Source organism: Pan paniscus, chromosome 16 (genome assembly GCF_029289425.2).
Source record: "Pan paniscus chromosome 16, NHGRI_mPanPan1-v2.0_pri, whole genome shotgun sequence".
NCBI lineage: Eukaryota > Metazoa > Chordata > Mammalia > Primates > Hominidae > Pan > Pan paniscus.
Genome location: NC_073265.2, coordinates 80809540 through 80831662, shown reverse-complemented (window position 1 = coordinate 80831662; position 22123 = coordinate 80809540). Strand labels below are relative to the sequence as shown.

The window sequence follows — 22123 nt, the reverse complement described above, 5'->3', positions numbered from 1 at the left end:
TTAACACGCATGAGCAGTTGAGAAATTCCAGCAAAAAGATGCAAGTTATAAGATTCAGAAAGAAACGCTAGAATTGTTTTAAATAATGTAACAGATATTAAGAATGTCTTTGATAGACTCATTATTAGGCTCATCATGGCAAAAACAAAGGATTACTGGAGTTATAGATAACTCAAAAAATATTACCAAAATTGAAACATAAAGAGAAAAATAAGGGAAGAAACAGAGAAAAACATCTAAGAGCTATGGGAAAATATCAAACAATCTAACATAGGTGCAATTGGAATTCAAGAAAGATAAGAGAAAGAAGAAGTATTTGGAAAGACAAAGGCAAAGGATTTTCCTAAAGTAATGGAACCAATCAAACCATAAGTTCATAAAACTTATAGAACCTCAATAGAGTAAATCCCAAGAAGAAGGAGGAGAAGGAAGATGAGGAGGTGGCGGTACACCTAAGCACATGATATTCAAATAGCTGAATATCAAATATAAAGGGAAAATCTTGAAGGGAGCAAAAGAAAAAAAATCATGTTACATACAAAAAAATTAATAAATAAAGATAAGAATACAGCAGACTTCTCATCAGAAAGTATGCAAGCCAAAAGACAATAGGGTGAAAGCTTTAAATTTCTAACTGGAAAAAAAAAAAAACTGTCCACCCAGATTTTATACCCAGCAAAAATATTTTCAAAATTGAAGAAGAAACAGATCTTTCAGACAAACAAATACTGAGAAAATGTATTGCCATCATAATTTCACCACAAGAAATAATAAAGGGAAGTTCTTCAGGCATAAGAAATATAATACCTATCTACATTTGAAACTTGGATGTTCACAAAGAAATGAAGATCTCTAGAAATGGTTAAATACATTTTCCTCTTTTTTTGGAGACAGAGTCTCACTCTGTCACCCAGGCTGGAGTGCAGTGGTGGTATCAGCTCACTGCAACCTTCACTTTCCAGGTTCAAGTAATTCTCGTGCCTCAGCCTCCCAAGTAGCTGGGACCTCAGGCATGCAACACCATGCCTGACTAATTTTTTGTATTTTTAGTAGAGACAAGGTTTTACCATGTTGCCCAAGCTGGTCTCGAACTTCTGAGCTCAGGCATTCCGCCCACCTTGGCCTCCCAAAGTGCTAGGATTACAGTGGTGAGCCACTATGTCCAGCCTATTTTTCTTTTATTTTTAATCATTCTAAAAGATAGTTCACTGGGTAAAGCAAAAATAGTAGCAATATATCACGTGTTTATAGCATATGTAAAACAAGTATGTATGGCAACAATCACATAAAACAGGAGAGAAGAAATGAGTGTTCTGTTGTAAGGCTCTTACACTAAAAGTGAAGTAATAGAATAATACTTGAAGGCACATTATGATTAATTAAAGATGTATATTGTAAGCGCTAAGACACCACTAAATTTTTTACAAAGAGGAATAAATAATATACCAATAGTGAATGTAAAATGGAATTATGAAAATAATCTAAAAGAGGGTGGGAGAAAAGAAAAAACAAAAAACATGCAAAACAAATAGAAAATAGCCAGCAAGATGATAGGCTATAATTCAACCATATAAATAATTACAATAAGTATAAATGTTCTATACACACGGATTTAAAAATAAAGAGAATCAGTTTAGGTGGAGAAAGGAAGACCTAACTATATATTAATTACAAGAAATTCACTTAATTATAAAAATATACATAGATTGAAAGCAAAAAAATGGAAAAAATTATACAAACACTGATCAGAAAGATGCTGAAGATTTAGATAATATCAGATAGTAAACTTAGAACAAAGACTACTATCAGGGATTAAGGGTACATTACATAATGACAAAGGTTTCGATACACCCGTAACATATAATGGTTATAAATATGTATACACCTAACAACAACAAAAACAAAGTCCTAACACATTTTGATTTCTAAGAATAAAAATCATACAGACTGCATCATCCGGTCATAGCACAAGTATATATAAATGATCAATATTTAACGGTATTTTGACACTTAAAATGCACTTCTAAATAGCTGGTGAGATGAAGAGTGAATATTAATGGAAATTGTATTAGTACAAAAAAGGAGGACTTATAATTACAGATCCAACAGATTTTAAATATCCTAAGAAAAGACGATGAATACTTTTATGCTGATAAATTGTAAAACTTTTAAAATATAATTTTTCAAAACAAGAACTACCACACCTGAATATACAAATACCATTACAAAATGAATTGGTCATCTAAATGTATTGTCTCCATAGATGGCAGGCTCACTTGGTTATAGAGGCTGGTTTTACCAAACCTTCAAAAAATTAACAATCCCTATCTTATATAATTTCCTTTAAGGAAAAGAAAGAGAGGACATAACAATGATACCAAAGTTGAACAAGAACAATATAAGCTAAATATACACCGTATACTACTGGTGAGAGTGCAAATTAATGCAATCCCTTTGGAGAACAATGTTTCCAGCCTTTCACCCAGCAATTCCTCTTCTAGGTACATAGCCTAGAAAAATTCCTTCCTGACAACACTTTTTGCAGCTTTATTTGTAATAGCAAGAAAAGTTTATTAACTACTTAAATGTCCTTCAAAAGGAAAACAGATGGATACATTATGAAATATGCATATAAAAATTTGAATTAAATGACATTGAGTTATATAGCTTTCTCCCCCAACAGAGTATTCTCAAAATCATAATTCTACACAAAAAACAAGTTGCATAATTTATAATAATTATATATCTATACATGTAATATAATATGGTTTTATCTAAATTTTGAAACATTCAAAAGACTGCTGTACAATGTTTATGATACACATGTATATGCAAAAAGTGTAAAAACTGCGTGAATGTAAAGCACCAAACTTATGACAATGGTGATCATGACCTCCGGCGAGGGAGAAGAATATTATCAAAAAGAGTAATACTGTGAGTAATGCTTCATCAATTTTGACATCTGGAGTAAACATAGTTTATGATTTTATAAAGCTAGGTGCTCTGAATAGGGCTGCTTATATTATTCTCTCTTCTCTGCATATTTGAAATGTTTTATAATGGAAAAAAAGAGAGGAAAGGAGCCAAAGAACTAGTTATTTGCAGATGATAGGATTATATAACAAGAGAAAAACAGAACTATCTGAGAGCTCAGAGACAAAACAAATATCCAAAACTCAATAGAGGTCTTATTTATTTGCTACAACACGTGCACATGTTTGACAGGGGAAAAGGAATCCAATTTTCAGCAGCCAAAGTACAAACTATCCAAGAAGATGCTCCACAAGAACCATGCAGGACCTGGAGTAAGCTACAAAACTTGGCTGAGAAATGTTATCAACTCTGAAATATGATATACATTCTACATCAATATTATCACATTCTGATGTGGAATCCTAGGCTTAGACAGGTCACAGATTTGCCTAGGATGGCTCAGCTTGTTATTAAACAATCAAAGCTAGAACCCAGCCTTGGCAACTTTCTGGGATCAAGAAACCAGAAGCTGCATTGACCTGGCCCACCACTGGCATCTTCGAGGAGCTTTACTCTACTGAAATTTAGTCCCACTGCAGTTGAAGAATATTCTTATTTAGAGCCAGGCGTGGTGGCTCATGACTGTAATCCCAACATTTTGGGAGGCCGAGGGGGGCAGATCACTTGAGGTCAGGAGTTCGAGACCAGCCTGGCAAACATGGCAAAACCCCATCTCTACTAAAAGTACAAATATTAGCCGGGCATGGTGGCACGCGCCTGTAATCCCAGCTACTCAGGAGGCTGACACAGGAGAATCACTTGAACCTGGGAGGCGGAGATTGTAGTGAGCTGAGATCATGCCAATGCACTCCAGACTGGGAGACAGAGTGAGACTCCATCAAAAAAAAAAAAAAAAAAAAAAAAGATGAATATGCTCATTTATTCCCCCTCCCCAAAGGAGCCTTTGCGTGTAACATTTCAGTGTGATGCGTGACAGCAACCTCTGTTCTATTGTGTGCGTGTGCTTTCTTCCTCTCTCTGCTCTTCCTGCCCCCTGCTATACTACCGGCCTCATTTTAGAGCTAAATCTTGTGAACTTCATTTTCATACTGAGCTATTCACCTCTGACCTTTACTAAGAACTCAAGAGAGCTTTTCTCCCATCCTTCATTGGCAAATCATCTGAGTGAGCAGTTACACATTCCTACCTGAGTAAGAACACAGCATCAGCTTTGAGGAACCGCCAGGAGTAAGACATTACTTCCTGGGTCACGACCTATCACAGACAGAAATCAGGCATCTCTCCCTGATGTGCAGAAAGGTTTAAATAAGATAATGCTCTCCTGCTCCTAACCCTCACAGAAGAAAGCCCTACTAAGGAGAAATGTCTTCCCAGGAAGAGAAGGTAAGTTAGTTAATTAATTACTTAGTTAATACATATTCTGGGTAGAAATTCTATCCTGTTTTTAGCTAACAATAAAGGAAGCCTGGCCTGACATTTTGGCTCAGGGTTTAATACATAAACTTATTCTTTTGCCTTTCTTGCACTTTCCAAAAACTCACAGGTTTTGAAGCAAAAGCTTCATGGGTACTCAGAGCCCCCACATCCCAAAAAAGGCACTAGAAGGATGCAGATGATGCTTTGGGAGCAGACCAAAACTAACCTTGGCACTTTTGTTTCTTCTTGGGGGCAAAGAGATTGGTTTTACTGCAGGATGAAACTGAGGTTTCAATAGAATTTCCTTTGTCAAAAACTTCCGTGGGTGAAGCCCTGTTTACAAAAAAATAATTTTCCACCATGCGTGATACTCAACAAAATAATTTCCATCGAAACCTTAAATCAGCCAAGTATGAATAAAGTCAAAGGAGGAATACTGGTAAGGATAGAAGAAATGCCCCCAAGGAAGCCAAAGAACACGCGTGTATTCATGGAGGCGCTCAGAAGAGGGTTGGGGTTTTCAAAGATGAGCTGTTTTCCAGCTCACGACCAGCAGATGGCAGCATAACTCAAGAAAAGAAGCCAGGCTCCTTTCATTCCTTAGATCACTTTCAAAGGTTCCTAACCAGTCAAGGAGAAAAATACCCTTTTTATTCAAGCAAGTTGCTGGGGAGGGAGTGGGGGGATTATGGGCTTCAAATAATAGCGGGTATAGGTTTAGTGTCTGTTGGTTAAAAAACATATACCATATGATGAAAGTTACAATGAACTCATTACAACTTTTGAAGAAATTTATATTTTCATAATCATACAAAAGCATCTATGTACATTTGAAGCATAGAAACATGGTAGAAAATGTGTGAAGACAATCCACTCCAAGACAATCCTTGGCACACCTATACATTCCCAGACCTTGGCAATAACATTGGCTGCTATAGTTACCATGATTAGCATTTTCATTGTCACTACTATCAATATTATTACTCATATCACAATGATATATCCGCTAAACATTGGGAACTTCAGAAATGAGGTCTCCTTAAAAGAATTCATCTCTGCAGGGAATGGTGTCACCCCGTGGGGTGGGGAGAGGCATCTAGTCATCCATAATGTTCCTCAGGGGGTCCTGAATCCACAAAATTCATTACCTATCATCCACAGGATTCACCGTCCACCCATCATCCACAGGATTCACCGTCCACCCATCATCCACAAGATTCACTGTCCACAACATCATCCACAGGATTCAGCATCCACAACATCATCCACAGGATTCAGCATCCACAACATCATCCACAGGACTTACCGTCCACCCATCATCCACAGGACTCACCGTCCTCCCATCATCCACAAGATTCACCGTCCGCCCATCATCCACAGGATTCACCGTCCCCCCATCATCCACAGGACTCACCGTCCTCCCATCATCCACAGGACTCACCTTCCTCCCATCATCCACAGGACTCACCGTCCTCCCATCATCCACAGGATTCACTGTCCGCCCATCAGCCACAGGATTCACCGTCCCCCCATCATCCACAGGATTCAACACTGCTTTCTTCAGCCCCTGTTTCCTCCTCACTCCCACCCAGCAGTTTGCTGAAAGCCCGGAGAAGCTGAGCAAAGTTAAAATGACAGAGTGGATCAAAAGTCTCCACTTTGTGCCTAGCTAAGTGTCAGAACTGCAAAATCTGCTTGTTACAAATCACAAGGACTCTGCGTTGTACTGACTTTCATGCAGAAAGTATCATGTAAAACAGCGCCTCTGTAGGAATGAAGAGTTTCCCAATGAGAAAATATTTGTAGTTGTCAAGAGTACAAGATCTGGAGTCCAAATGCATGGGTTGGGAGATAGATATTTCTATGTATATTAGCTGTGTGATCTTGAGCAAGATACTTAACCTCTCTAAGCTTCTGTTTCCCCACTTGCAAAAGAGAAAGCATATTTCTTGTTCCCTGGAGTTTTGTGAGATATCTACGTAAGGCACTTAAGGTAGCACCTGGCACACAGCAATGCTCATTAACATTGCCTGCTACAGTGACTATCATTGGCATTATTATCATTGTCACTGCTACCATTAGTATTACTTGTATCAAAATAATGTATCACTAAACCTTGGGAACTTCCGAAATGAGGTCTCCTTTAGGGAATTCATCTCTGCAACGAATGGTGTCACCCCATGGGTGACATCTAGTCATCCATAATGTCCCTTAGTTTTCAATATTTCCAAAGTATCCTAATAAAGCAAGGGTGACATTTCTTCCTTGGCAATGTCAACACAAGACCTCCTGACATACTAAAGAGCTCAGACAATGAAACATCTTGGGGGAACTGCCTTCCACCACCACGAGCATTGGAGCCGCCATCCCTGGAGTGGTCACTCTGGGCAGAGGATAATGACTCTGAACTGTCTCTGCAGGGGATGTATGGCTGCATGGGTATATGAGTATGGAGATGTCTGCAACTGGGCTTCAGCAATTTAAAAATTCTGAAAATCTGAACCCATGTCAATGATACTTAGTCCAAAACCTTCCTTCCCAAAGGTCTGATATTGGTAGAAATAATATTCTCTTTTTTATTGCACACTTTCTCACCTTAAATAACAGGAAGCCTTAGCTGAAGTCTAGCCTGTAAGAACAATATAGAATAAACTGAAAGAGGTATCCTTCCTGGGCTTCACCCAGCCATTCCTTTCCTAAAGTGGCCAGGAGTCACTACAGGTAGGGACTTTACTGAGACACCAGACGCATATGTGGGTGCAGACAGGGGGAGAGAGAACATTCACCGGAGGTGAGAATTCATGGTGTTAATTTTGTATTGAAGTGGTAAATATGGGGCAGTTAATGTGACTGACATTGAATTATCTGGGCCATGGTATTTCAGGTGCCGCTGTGTAGCTCATGGCCACCCATTTACTTACCATTCACAACCTGATGAGCTTGCTAAGTACAGTTCAAGAAGGGACACAGCAGAGGGGTAATTCACATTATTCAGTTTAGTGAATAATGTGGGCTTGGGTAAGCATGATTAAGGTCCTGCCCTGATCCATCTTGAGGGTTTCAGAGGACAGTTTCAAAGAGGCATTCCTAAAGCACAGCAGGGCGGATGGCCCATCTCATTTGTCCCAGGACCAGGAGGAGGAGGAGTAAAATGGATTGAGGAAGCAGCCCCACAAAGATGTGAACAGGACTTTTCTAATCCTCCACTGATTTTTTTTTCCCCTCTAAAAAACACTCCTAGCTGACTGTGGACCATACTGATCAACCCTCCAAAGTAATATTAGGTGAAAGAATAACAACAGGGCTTTATTTGTCCTGGCATGGAAAAGCTTCCAGGGTCAAAGTAAAAGCTCAACACCCAGGCTTTGGACTAGTTCGGGAATCTTAGCAGTAAGAGCCCTAGGCCCTTTCTCTGGGCAGCCACTCTTAATGGGACATCGCTTGGAAAAATGGTCCAACTGACCATCCTCAGTCAAATGTCTCCATCCTTGCATGAAATAGCTCTCGCCAGGAGATTAGGGTGTCGGGGAGCCAGCACAACACAGACACAGCCACTAGGGGAGCTATGGAGTCTCTGGCAGCCATGACAGGTTGTGATGATGACACCAGCCTTGGCGCTCATTCCCGGCCATATTTGATTCTTATCTTCCCTCCGGCTCCCTCCCAAGAACAGTCCCCACGACTGTCACCCTGATGTGAGAGAAGCCCGTGATCACTCACTTACTTATCATTCACAAGTTTCCCATGTTGGTGGATCTGATTTTCCATCGTGAAGTTGATTGTGGCGCCGTACACATGCTCACCAAAAAATACCTTCATTTTAGACTTGTATTCTTCATCTTGAAAATAGCGGATCATATCAGGAAACCAAACTGTCAGTCCATAGTAACTGGAGTGGAGAAGGCAGAAAGTTGCAACAACAACAGGATTCATTCTTTCATGATCAGGGTCTACATTCTTGACTTGATGCAGATCAAACTCATTGAAAATACATTAATTTGGTTCATTATTAGAAAATCTGACAATATAAATCCTCATATTAATAAATACAAGGGGAAAAATATGACCACCTCCATAAATGCTGAAAAGGCATTTGATTTAAAAGAAAATTTTTCCTGATACAAACACCAACAGATTAGGGGTTGAGGGACACCTCCTTAACACGTAAAATATACATGTCTCAGCCAGAATCTTAGTGAATAGGGAAACACTAAAGACATCCCCACTGGCTGGATGTGGTGGCTCACACCTGTAATCCCAGCACTTTGGGAGGCCAAGGAAGGCAGATCACTTGAGGTCAGGAATTCAAGACTATCCTGGCCAAGATGGCAAAACCCCATCTCTACTAAAAATACAAAAATTATCCAGGTGTGGTGGCACACATCTGTAGTCCCAGCAACTGGGGAGGTGAGGCAGGAGAATACCTTGAACCCAGGAGGCACAGGCTGCAGTGAGCCAAGCCCATGCCACTGCACTCCAGCCTGGGTGCAGAGCAAGACTCTGTCTCAAAAAAAAAAAAAGTTTCTTCTTTGTAGAAGCCACTAGAGTTGGTTTTCTGTTACTTGCAACCAAAGCATCCTACCTGATACAAATTCTAAGTCAGAACTCACTGTAATCCTCAATGTGTAAAGGAGGCCACTGAGGCACAGGGAATTACGAAATTTAAGTAAGACAGAACTTACCTTAATGCCATGGCAAACCAAACCACGGCCAGAATCAGTGTATTCATTCTGTAGGGCCCCATCACACAGTACAGGGCATTATCCCAGACCTACAACCCATACCAGAGAAGGATTGTTAAAGAAAGCAATGTGTGACTTTGTTTCTCCCACAAAGAGCTCATTACTGAGATATTCTAATAAGTTGCCTAGGAACTCATGGAGAGAACCGGTACCCCACTGTCTCCTAGAGGCACCAAAACTGTCCAAATAACAAGGAAAGCCTCTTCTCTTCCTACTGGCTGGCCTCATACTCTAACAGTCCAATAGGATTTTCCCCGGGAGCACAACATTCCATGAATGTGATTGAAAGCACACTGAGTTAGGACTTCAAGGCACTGAGTAACCTTGACTACTGAGTTCTATGCCCTGACTGTGGGCAAGGGGGATATTGCAAACATTTACTGACCATACACCATGAAGGCCAACCAGTCCCAATAGACGCTGGCTGTCTGGCTGCCTCAGTGCTCAATAGCTGACTGGCTCCCTACTTGGAGGAGCCAGTGCTCCAGAGAAATGGCATTGCCCTTTTAGAAAAATGTTTCTTGGAAATCAAGAACAAGCCTCAAGGGGTCATTTATTTTACTCACTTCTTCCTCCATGTGATTATTTTAAAATTTGCTAGAGAGAATAATGTTTACTCAGACTAGACATTTTACCTACATTCAAAATCCCTGCCTTGGGAAGGAAGAACAAAGAAAAGAAACTAAGATTTAGAGAGTTTTCAGCTCCAGGGCACACAGCAAGCTAGAGGCAGACGTGGGCTGGAGCCCAAACGCCCCCCTCCAGGGTTGCTTCCTCTCCATCACGCTGGCCCAGGTTGGTGGGGATGTTCAGGAGCTGCATTTTTCATCCACTAAGGTAAGAGACTCCCACAGAGACACATTCTCATCCAAAGTAAGTTCCCAATCATACCTGCTTGAAAATGGTCTTGAATCTGACCAGCCAGCGCTGGTACCAGGTTCCTGTTGAACTTTGGATCTCAATGAATTCATCCATTTGCTTGGGAGTTTTGATGTTGGAAACCTGAAAAGTAAAAATAGGATATAGAGAATTTGAACCCCACTTTGTGTCAGAGTTTTCAATGTGTAGTTTAATGTAACTATTTAAACTGATTTAGGACTAGAGGAGTCTGCGGTTTCTCAAAGAGCACACTCGAAAAAAATTCAAAAACTGTTTCCATCACCTCCTCCAATAAACTTTTCATCTAGGGATAAAGACGAGCCATAGAGTGTCTCCATCTCTTTCTTCAGCCAAAGGACTGAGGATATGAGGAGACAGCAGAAGGGAAATACAGATGCGACTGGGCAATCCGCGGGGAGAAAGCAGTCCCTGGAAAGTGGACAACGGACTCATCATTTCCCGAGGGCTAGGTCTAAGACGGCTTGGCTATTGTTTTTTAAACCCTAAAAACAGTGGGGTTTTTTGGTTTTTTATTTGTTTGTTTTTGTTTGGTTTTGTTTTTTGAGACAGAGTCTCTGTTGCCAGGCTGGAGTGCAGTGGCACGATATCGGCTCACTGCAACCTCCGCCTCCCAGGTTCAAACGATTCTCCTGCCTCAGCCTCCCGAGTAGCTGGGACTACAGGCTTGCGCCACCACGCCCAGCTAATTTTTTTGTATTTTTTAATAGAGACAGGGTTTCACCATGTTGGCCAGGATGGTCTCCATCTCCTGGCCTCGTGATCCACCCGCCTTGGCCTCCCACGGTGCTGGGATTACAGGCGTGAGCCACTGCGCCCAGCCAAAACAGTGGTTCCTAAGCTTTTGGGAGAATTTGAGAATCTGCTAAAGGCATAGGCTCTCTTCCCAGAAATGTCAAGGACGTGACCACACTGTGAGCCTCCTGGACTCATCTGGCCACTCCCAGCTATGCAGCCTTTGCAAATGATCTTCCGCCTGACGTCAGACAGAGAAGCTTCAGAACTCACAAAGCAGGGTCTGCAGCTGAACTCTTGGCTGGAGCTGGGCTTCAAGCTATTCAGTACCTTCATGGATGTTATGACCCCCAGCTACAGACAAAAAGGAGGCTACAGAGGAAGTTAACATCAACTCAGGAAGCACCTTAAAAACCACACCCCAAAGCCTTAAGATATCCTCTCAAATGTCAATTTTTCCTTTCTTTGCTCCTTGGGGAAAATAACAGTCTTCCTTTGGGATTAGGGAGTGAGTGTGTTGACAACTTCAAGCATAATTACTCACTCTAATTTACGATTCATTAGAACAATTGTCTATGATTCAGTCTAAATTAGAATATGGCCTGTGTTACCCCAGCCCTGCAGATCGTGGGTTCTCAGCCGAATGCTTCAACTCCTTCTCCTTCCAAAGGTTTCACTGTGAGTTTGTGAGGCAGCCAACAGGGCTGGTAAAACCTAGAGCTCACGTCATGGCCATCAACTAAGAGTCTGACTGCCCTAAGCTCTCCCTCCAGGCCACTGAATACATCTATGAGCACGTCTGCTGATGGGGCACACACAGGAGTTAAACAGGTAACACCTTCAAGCTGGGCTGAGTACCTGCCCCTGACCGCCAACCACAGGCTGGCTCTGTAAGGTCAGTTACCACTTTCTGGTTGTCTCTCTTTTTTCATTTCTTTTTCTGGCCCATCCAGCCATTTACTTCTACATCATTAATATAATCATCAAGTCAGTATAGAATACTGAGCCCATAACCTTTTTAAGTCCTTCTTCCTGTTGGGTTAAAACTAAAAGCAGAAGTTATGCCTCAGAGCTTAGTAACTGGCACGCATGCTGGGATAAGACCACCTCCAACATTTTGTAACTCTCCGCACATTGATTTCTGCCTGCACATCCTTCCTCCGGGTGCACTCCCACCCCGAAAATGAGGAACTCTGATCCTGTTGTAAAAGGCTTTTGTGTCTGAAAATTGGCATTTTTATTTATTTCCTGGCTAAGATCTCATTCTTCAGCATTAGGCAGTTATATCTGTTAAAATAACTAAATGGGAGGCCACTCAACGGAGGTGGCTCTAATGCCCTGGGTTCCCACATCATCAAGCAGAAACCTAACTCAGAACTTTAAAGAAAATGAAACAAGCTCAGCCAATCCCAGTTGGCTGAGTGGGCACTGGCTATATTATCTTGAACTTCCCACTGGAATAATCCAAATGAGGCAATGGCCCAAACTCTAACCCAGCAAATGCTTTCTCTGCTCTGCTTCCATGTTCGACCTATAAAAGCCTCTCCCTCGTGCTCCTTAGGGAAAGCCCTGACCCACTTCCAGTGTGAGCTACCTGACTGATGAATCACTGTCTCCATAAATAAACTCTCTAAAATTTTAATGTGCCAGAGTTTCTCTCTTCACACAGTAGAATGCATCGTCAGGAGAGAATGTGGGATCACTTCTCCAAAAATGGGGCTCCCAGTGGGGCCTGTTTGGTTGGTGTAGAAGGAGTCCTTCCAGAAGCAAAGTTAGGAAACACCTGGCTAAGCACCACTACGTGGAACCTTCTGTACGAGACGCCCTAGAGTAAGACACAAGTGGGGAGGAGCTGACAGCGTGCCTGGGACAGGCAAGGGCAGACAGGCAGAACAGGGTGGGAAGGAATTATCCAGCAGGACTGCTCCTGGGACAGTCTGTGTGCATTTGAAATAAATCTGTTAATAACTGCTCGAGGCATGGGGAGATCCCAGAAAGACACTCTCAGATTTAAAACACTAGTAACTTACTATGCATAAGCAAGGAGAAACTGTTTTATTCGAAAGGGAGAAGAATAGAGAGAAGGCAGAGGAAAGGAGGTGGAGAGACTGAAAGGGAGGAGGGGCAGGGAGAAAGGAAGGAGAAGGCTGCACTCTGCGATGTAATTCCTCTGTTCACAAATGTTCGGGAAGTCCATTCAACCCAAACGCTTGGTATGAGTGATGTCTGCGTCTGTGTGTCTGTCTTAATGTGTGTCTCTGTGTGTCTGCGTGTGCCTGTGTCTGTGTGTTTGTCTTAATGTGCGTCTGTGTGTTTCTGTGTTTGTGTTCCTGTGTCTGTGTGTCTCTATGTCTGTGTGTCTGCCTTAATATGTGTCTGTGTCTGTGTGTGTCTCTGCGCCTGTGTGTCTGTCTTAATGTGTGTCTGTGTGTGCCTGTGTCTGTGTGTTTGTCTTAATGTGCGTCTGTGTGTTTCTGTGTTTGTGTTCCTGTGTCTGTGAGTCTCTGTGTCTGTGTGTCTGCCTTAATATGTGTCTGTGTCTGTGTGTGTCTCTGTGTCTGTGTGTCTGTCTTAATGTGTGTCTGTCTCTGCGTCTACATGTCTGTTTTAATGTGTATCTGTGTGTGTTTGTCCCTGTGTGTCCATATGTTCCTGTGTCTGTGTGTCTGTCTTAATGTGTGTCTGTGTGTTTCTGTGTTTGTGTTCCTGTGTCTGTGTGTCTCTGCATCTGTGTCTGTCTTAATGTGTCTGTGTGTCTGTCTTCATGTGTGTCTGTATGTGTGCCTCTGTGTGTCCGTGTGTTCCTGTGTCTGTGTGTCTCTGTGTCTGTGTGTCTGTGTTCATGTGTGTCCATGTGTCTCTGTGTCTGTGTGTCTCTGTGTCTGTGTGTCTCTGTGTCTGTGTGTCTGTGTTCATGTGTGTCCATGTGTCTCTGTGTCTGTGTGTCTCTGTGTCTATGTGTCTCTGTGTCTGTGTGTCTGTGTTCATGTGTGTCCGTGTGTCCCTGTGTCTGTGTGTCTCTGTGTCTGTGTGTCTGTGTTCATGTGTGTCCATGTGTCTCTGTGTCTGTGTGTCTCTGTCTGTGTGTCTGTGTTCATGTGTGTCCATGTGTCTCTGTGTCTGTGTGTCTCTGTGTCTGTGTGTCTGTGTTCATGTGTGTCCGTGTGTCCCTGTGTCTGTGTGTCTCTGTATGTGTGCCTATGTCTATGTGTGTCTCCGTGTCTTTGTGGATGTGCTTGTGTGTGCCCGTGTTTCAGGCCAGGTTGATGCAGTGCAAAAACCAATCCAGCCAATGTGGAGTCAGAGACTGGAGGCAGAGACAGAAGACCATGGAAACATCTTCCAGAAATAAGCAGGAGCTCGGAGAGAAACTTAGACTTCCTCTGGCCATGGAACGAGGCAGCAGGGGCAGGGTGGCAGGACTGAGCCAAGTACACCCAGAAGCCTCACCAATGTGTGGCTTCCACACCCGCAGCACAGCGGGAGCACTACAGGCCATCACAGAGTCGGCGAGGATGGAAGATCGGGAGACTCACTGTGACCCTTAACATCTTTCATTGGGAGCATTTCTATTCATTGTGCTTCTTAATAAATGTTTGCAGTACATGGTCTCCCTTATAAGTGGGAGCCAAATGATGAGAACTTGTGAACACAAAGAAGGGAACAACTAACACTGGGGTCTACTTGGGGGTGGAGGGTGGGAGGAGGAAGGGGGCAGAAGAGATAACTATTGGGTGCTGGGCTTAATACCTGGGTGACAAAATATCTGTACAGCAAACCCCTGTGACACACGTTCACCTCTATAACAACCTGCACACGTACCCCGAACCTAAAATAGAAGTTTTTAAAAAATTGCAGGAAAAGCATTGGTCCCATATTTCAGATATTTTAGAAGCATTAGAATTGAGAAAATATCCCATTGAGGAATTTTCCATAAAATTTATAACTTGAGTTAATTTATGAAAAAATGTCATAATAATTTAAATAATGGTTAACGTCTGTGTAGCACTTACTCCAAGCCAGGCACCGGTTTTTGTTTTTGTTTGTTTTTGTTTTTGTTTTTTGGTGTTTTACTTAATCCTTACAATAGCCACATATATAGATATGATTATCCCTCTTTTCTCCATGAGAAAAATGAGGCACAGAGAGTACCTTGCCCAAGGCCACACAGCTAGAAAGTGTCAAAACTGGGATTTGATACTTTGAATACAGGTCCTCAGCCACCGTGTGATCCTGCCTGAAAAGCAGACGTTTGAAGCAACAGGTTAACAAGGGTAAATGGTTTACTTGAGACTGAAATTATGGAAGCTAAAAAATAAAAGCAGTGAATCAAAGTTAGGTAGGAGTTACTCCAGGATGGTTTCCTTGAGAAAATGGATTTGAAGTAGGGGAAGTTATAAAAACAGGTGCACAAAGATGCCTATAGCCTCCTGGTTCATCAAAGCATGGCAGGCAGGAAGACAGCATCTCTGTAACTATCAGGCCATCTTCATAGAAACTACCATTTACCATTTTGTTTTGGTTTTTGTTTGTTTGTTTTTGTTTGCTTTTAAAACTGGCAAGAAACAAAATTCAGACTAATAGCCAATGATGGTAAGGGTGTAAAGAAATGGGTCCTCTATTGCCTGTGGCATTGTAGATCGGTACAACCCAGTTGAAATGTATTATGATTTGGCAATGTATCTCAAGAGCTATAAAAATATCCAAGCTCTCTGAGCCAGCACAATCCTAGAACATGAAGGGGAAGGAACTATGTGCACAAGAAGGTTCATTGCACTAATATTTACAGGAACAAGGTAGTAAAACTGGATAAACAAGCTTCTAACATTAGAGACATGTTAGGAAAACCGTGTTAATGTTTGTAACATTACTGTTTATTAAAATGATGATTATGAATACTAGGAGACAGCGTATAAAACAATAATGAGTGCTATACTATTAAATAATATGTACACATAAATATACATATATATGCTTATCCCCAGAGAAATCTGTTTATTTCTGTTATCTTTTTTTTTTTCAGACACAGTCCTGCTCTGTTGCCCAGGCTGGAGTGCAGTGGCACCATCTCAGCTCACTGCAACCTCTGCATCCTGGGTTCAAGCAATTCTTCTGCCTCAGCCTCCTGAGTAGCTGGGATTTTAGGTACCCGCCACCATGCCCAGCTGATTTTTTTGTATTTTTAGTAGAGACGGGTTTTGCCATGTTGGCCAGGCTGGTCTTGAACCCCTGACTTCAAGTGATCTGCCAGCCTCGGCCTCTGATGTGGTGTGGCTCTGCGTTCCCACACAAATCTCATCTTGAACTGTACTCCCATAATTCCCACATGTTGTGGGAGGGACATGATGGGAGATAATTTTACTCATGGGGGTGGTTTCACCCATACTGTTCTCATGGTAGTGAATAAGTCTCACGAGATCTGATGGGTTTATCAGGGGTTTCTGCTTTTGCAAATTCCTCATTTTCTCTTGCCACCACCATGTAAGAAGTGCCTTTCGCCTCCCGCCATGATTCTGAGGCCTCCCCAGCCATGCGGAACTGTAAGTCCAATTAAACTTCTTTTTCTTCCCAGTCTCGGGTATGTCTTTATCAGCAGCATGAAAATGGACTAATACAGCCTTCCAAAGTGCTGGGATTACAGGCATGAGCCACCGCACCTGGCACCATTTTTAAAAACAACTAGCAACCTAAGGAAAAACCTCAAAGGATATCCATCAAAATGTGAAGAATAATTATTATAAAGTAACAGCAATATCAGAGTCTTTGTTCTCCTTTTGACGAATTTTCTGTTATGTGCTTAAATTACTTTTTAGCAAACCAAAGCAGTGAAGAGGAGAACCCCCTTCTTATTGGCAGGCAACCCCACACTCACCGTGAACACTTTCTCTGGGGTCCCCTTAGCTCTCATGTTGGTGTCATGGACTTGCTTGAGAATCATCCAGGCTTCATCATGTTTGCCCATCTGATGAAACCAAGGAAAGACACAGGAAAAATTCATTGCTGACTATGCCTTCTGTTCATTAGGGGTGGAAAATCCTACAAACTCAATGGAAATGTTGATACGAGCATTCCTAGCAGGTCTGAGGCAATTGCACATGGACTCATTACCATCTAGGACCTGTGAAAGACCAGGACAAGCTTCCATCCCCAGCCATTCTTACAAGGATAATAAGGTTGTGCTTTCAAGATGTAAATGCTAGGTGGTATCATCATTATACACTCTGAGTAACTAATCACAGTTATAAGGTTGAATGGACTGTGGTGTGGGAAGCACGTTCGTCACTGATGAGATAAGGCGAAGAAGCAACATGTTACAGGTTGAATTGTGTCCCCCCAAAAAAAGATATGGTGAAGTGCTAATCCCCAGTACCACAAAGAGTGACTTTATTTGGAAATAGGGTTGTGGCAGATGCAATTAGCTAAATTAAGATTACGACATTCTGGAGTAGGTGGAGCCTTGTTTCGATATAACTGCTGCCCTTATAGGAAGACATCCATATGGAGACACAGAGGCATCAGGGAGGACACCATGTGACGATGAAGGCCACGACTGGAGTGTTGCAGCTGCAAGCCAAGGAATGGTCAAAATTGCCGCAAACCACCAGAATCTGGAAGAGGCAAGGAAGGAGTCTCCCGTACAGTTTTCTGAGGGAGCATGACCTTGCTGCTGCTTTGATTTGGGACTTCAAGCCTCTGAAACTGTGAGACAAATTTGTCCTTTTAAGTCACTCGGTTTGTGGCATTTTGCTACAGCAGCCCTAGGACGCTCATATCCAACCAAGGGTGCAAAACTCCCTATTGCATCTGCCTCCTGATCAAAGGGGTGAACACGGACATTGGACATGGAGGATCACTCTGCACATGGCTTAGGAAGGAGGCAGATAGGTGGACTCTGCAGATTGGGGCTGGAAGAGCCTCAAGGTCCTGTTGCCCCTCTGCCTGCTCCTGCACTGTCTGACTTCTGCAAGCAGGAGGTTCCCCTGCTGTTGGAAGGCTCATGGGACTCATTTCTCAGGACACAGATGCAGCTGTCTGGTGGCTGGGGACCCTGTGTAGCTAAGAGACCTGAAGTACTTAGGAGCAGCAACGAGCTGTATCATAGCTCTCAGTGCCAAACATGGAAAACCAGCAGCTCTAAAGAGCTTCCTTTATTTATTTATTTATATTTTTATTTTTTTGAGACAGGGTGTCTCTTTGTTACCCAGACTGGAGTGCAGTGACACAACCATGGCTGTCTCCAGCCTTGATCTCTGGGGCCCAAGCAGTCCTCCCACCTCAGCCTCCCAAGTAGATGGGACCACAGGCATGCACGCACCAAATCGCTCAACTAATTTTTTTTTTTTATTTTTGTAGAGATGAGGTCTCCCTGTGTAGCCCAGGCTAAAAAACTTCCTAATCAGGACCTCGGGGGACAGTGGGTGCCGTGAGGCAGCTCAGGAGCTGCCCTTCCACCACTGCACAGCCTTGGGAAAGAGCTCCTGCTCTGGTCTCCACAAGCTCTTGAACCATCCAGCATTTGCAGTCCGTGAATCCATGACCTGCCACCATCACAGCCGGCAGGTGCCAGATTTAATGATGAGTGAGGTCAGCCGACCCGGGGAGAGTTTGCAACACATAAGCAGCAGAGGACGTGGGACTAGGAGCTGAGAGAAGGAAGCGAGGCTGGGTTCCTGTGGCTGTTTTGTCGCTCTCCCCCTGGTGGAAAAGCACTGACTCACCTCTAGCAGAAACCTTGGGCTCTCTGGCATGAACTTCAGGGCCACCATGGACACGGTGCAGGGCAGAGCACAGACGATGACAAACACTCTCCAGCTATGGAAGTGGTAATTGGTCCCCATGCTGAAGCCCCAGCCTGCAAAGGAGCAGTCAGTCAAAGGATTTCTGGGACATGATCTTTCCCTCTACGGAAGAGTGACTCTGAAGCCCTGGCTCACAAACTTCAGGGCACAAGAGAGTCACCCGGGGAGGTGGTTAAAATGCAGACTCCTCAGCTGTGCCTCCGAAGCTTCTGAGTCATAAGCCTGGGATAGGAGCTGCATCTTGACAAATCTGCAAAATGATATTTCTCACATTGCAAATTCTGCATTCTGACAAATCCCCAGGAATTCTGCATTCTGACAAATCCCCAGGTCCAGGCCTGGCCTGACATTTACAGAGCCTTGGATAAGAGTACAAACAGAAGCAGTAGCCCGTATCTCTACAGAATCATTATATTTTAAGATGGCAGATTGTTAAATGAAACATATTCTATTTGCCTGCCTTGACAAGCAACAAGCTAGAAGTCCAGGCCCAGAATTTACACCCACATATGCCACATCCCCTTTTCAATCCCCCACCTCCTCCTTCCAAATAAGGGACCTCATGCAGACATGCGTGGACACACCACTGTGATGAGAATGGGCACTCCTGTCTTGATTTCTTGAGTCTATGGGAATTCCTGGGTCCTGAGCACCCAGAGCATAATCTGGATGAAGATGGGGATGGGGGTCAAGGCCTCAGAGATGCCTTGCCTTATGGGAAGGGGTGCAGCCAGAGGAAGGCCAGAGCAGGGCCTCATACGACCCAGGGCTTCTATTGGTGATCCCTCTTTCCAACGTCAAAGGGCAATGCCAGCTCCAGGTGATTCCAGCGCAAAGGGTTCAGGACCACATTTTGAAAAACACTGTAAGCTGTTATACGGCTACACAATTTTTTTAAATGAGGGACTGAACTTCTACATTCCAATGCATCCCATCATCATTGAAATGGGAAGATAACTAGCTCCTATTCAATCATCATTATTCAAAGCATTGCTAAAACCCATATTCAGAAATTACATTCAAGCATTGTTTTGAATATCCTCATGGGTAGCAAACTTCCCTCTTTTAAGTAATACAGTGGAAAGAGCCTAGACTTTTGCAGTCACAGAGATCAGAGTTCAAATTCTGGTCTGATCCCATCGAACTGCACTGGTGGGTTTTCGCAGCTGTAGAATACAGGTAATGATACCTCCATAGATTTGTCATGTGTGAACGCTCCTAGCAACCCATCATACTTCACCTGCTTTGAGAGTACATTGATTTTTTTAAGAAATAGCTCCATGACATTTAGTGCCAAGGATGTTGAATAAAATAGATAAATATCAGCAAAGATCAGCAAAAGAATTTTTAAAAAATAGAGCCGAGGTTATAAAATAGACTGGTTTTCTCATGCCATAAAGTATTTCTGAAGACAATTCAAATGGTATTTGTGAAAGACAAGACTATGTAAATAAATATATCAATTTATAAAGTTTAGAGAGCAATAGTTATTTGGATATAAAACTTCTATTTCATTTACTTAGAAATATAACATATGGCCAACTCCAGTGGCAAACAGCTTGCCTTGAATTTTTATTACTCCCCGTTGTGGTTCAACTTGTTCTACTCGCAGCAGACTCCTAACCAATTATCTGCTGTTCCTGCAGACATTTTCTACTCTATTTGTACAATTAAAAGACTAGGTAGAGGGAATCCCGGTGTGGAAATGTGGGACTGTGGTCCCTTGGACACCTTTGGCCACAGCAACTGAACACAAACCTTATCCCATACACTCAATCAGAATCAAATCTCTTTTTGCACAGCTTGGTCTCTTATCATCTCACTGAGGTTTGTTCGTTCATTTTAATTTTAATTAAAAAGCCTTTCCTTTCTCCTGGGAGTAACACTAGAGAGAGGAAGATAAAACCACAGCAATATTTACACGTTCTCAGCTCACGTGCAAAAACTACTCTGGCATCATTAGAAGTAAAGGTGATCGAAACCACACAGCAGTCAAACTCAGATGGATAACCAGGGAAGAGGGGCAGAAGCAGTCATGTTTATAAAGTATTCTGCTTCAAAAAGATCTTTTTCTTTATGATAATATGCACAAATTATACAAAATCCATTATTCCTTCACGCGTCTATGGCTTTTATGGTGATTTCAGTAATCTGCATTTATCACATTCATTAGGCGCATCTTCAGGGCCCTAAATTAAATAAAATTAAATGGCAAACTGCTTCCAAATATTTGGAACAATATTAATTTGGAGGAAGGGATTGTTCTGTTTGCTGATCTTCTAGCTTGCCCTACTTTTCTCTGTCAGGATTTCACAAACAGCTGGTAATGCTGACTACAATGGGAATTAATCTTCCATAATATATCCATTTTTTTTTTCTGAGCTTTACCCGTGAGTTCACAGGAAAACATTCTGAGCTTTGTAATTTTCTTTCTCAGTGAGCCAATCACTCAAATTCCTGGTGCCAAGACTTCCCTTTACTTCATTCTTGCAAAATCAATTAAACAGGTTACACAAGCTGTACACACAAATATCAGTCTCTTCTCTAAAGCTACACTTGCATTTGTTAGAAGATTAATGCATTAGGCACATTGGAAAATACCATCAAATGTCTGGTTCACTGCGGACAAAACATCTGAGGCTTAAGATAAATAATGGCTCTTGTTACACTGTGATTCTAGCCTACCATATTTCTAGGATGGATTTCCCCCAAGTGAACGCCTGTTTCAATTAAGCCTGATCATCCAAGAGGCTTCTATTTTAAAATGGAATATAAAAGTCACAGATATCATACAGGCATACACATAGGGAAAAGTCCTGTCCATTTGGGGTAAAATAATTTTTTTTAATTTTTTATTTCCATAGGTTATTGGGGAACAGGTGGTGTTTGGTTACATGAGTAAGTTCTCTAGTGGTGATTTGTGAGATTTTGGTACACCCATCACCCAAGCAGTATGCACTGCACACAATTTGTAGTCTTTTATCCCTCACCCCCTTCCCACCCTTTCCCCGAGTCCCCAAAGTCCCTTGTGTCATTCTCATGCCTTTGCATCCTCATAGCTTAGCTCCTACTTATGAGTGAGAACATACGATGTTTAGTTTTCCATTCCTGAGTTACTTAATTTAGAATAATAATCTCATCTGGGGTAAAATACTTAACCACAAGCCCTGCTGTCAGCCTGCAGTGGTCAGACAATTACCATGGGGCCCCTCAGCCACGGACATCCCATCTATGTTGGTCAACATGTCCCCAACCTGAATTCTTTTATTGCTTTCCTAGAAGTCAGACACTTAGACAATAGTGTGTGTGTCTGTTTAAGTGTGTGTGTTTGTGAAGTGAAAAAAAGAGGTGGGTTGCCAGCTTCCCTCACAACATCCTCCTGCCTTTTCTTCACCACTGTGTTGCACACCTGTGGTTTGGGTGGGAATGACCCTACCCCTAGCTCCAGGGATGGAGAAGGAAGTGGATCTAAACCCTTCCGGACCTGCATCTCTTGGTGTATAGTGGTTGGCTGAGGTGGACACATGACCAAGGCTGATC

At 42.5% G+C, this 22123-nt stretch overlaps 1 protein-coding gene across 5 annotated transcripts in view; it reads right to left on the bottom strand.

Annotated features, from left to right (window-relative positions):
• The window catches only part of SV2B (synaptic vesicle glycoprotein 2B), a 195494-nt gene that overhangs the window by 18271 nt on the left and 155100 nt on the right, over positions 1-22123 (bottom strand). For all 5 annotated transcript variants that reach the window (XM_014341586.4, XM_008959835.4, XM_008959837.6 and 2 more), the window contains 5 exons: positions 18503-18636; positions 16657-16746; positions 10044-10154; positions 9093-9181; positions 8135-8299 (listed from right to left, as the gene is read on the bottom strand). In XM_014341586.4, coding sequence (XP_014197072.1) covers positions 8135-8299; positions 9093-9181; positions 10044-10154; positions 16657-16746; positions 18503-18636 — 589 coding nt within the window. The remainder of the gene's footprint in view (positions 1-8134; positions 8300-9092; positions 9182-10043; positions 10155-16656; positions 16747-18502; positions 18637-22123) is intronic.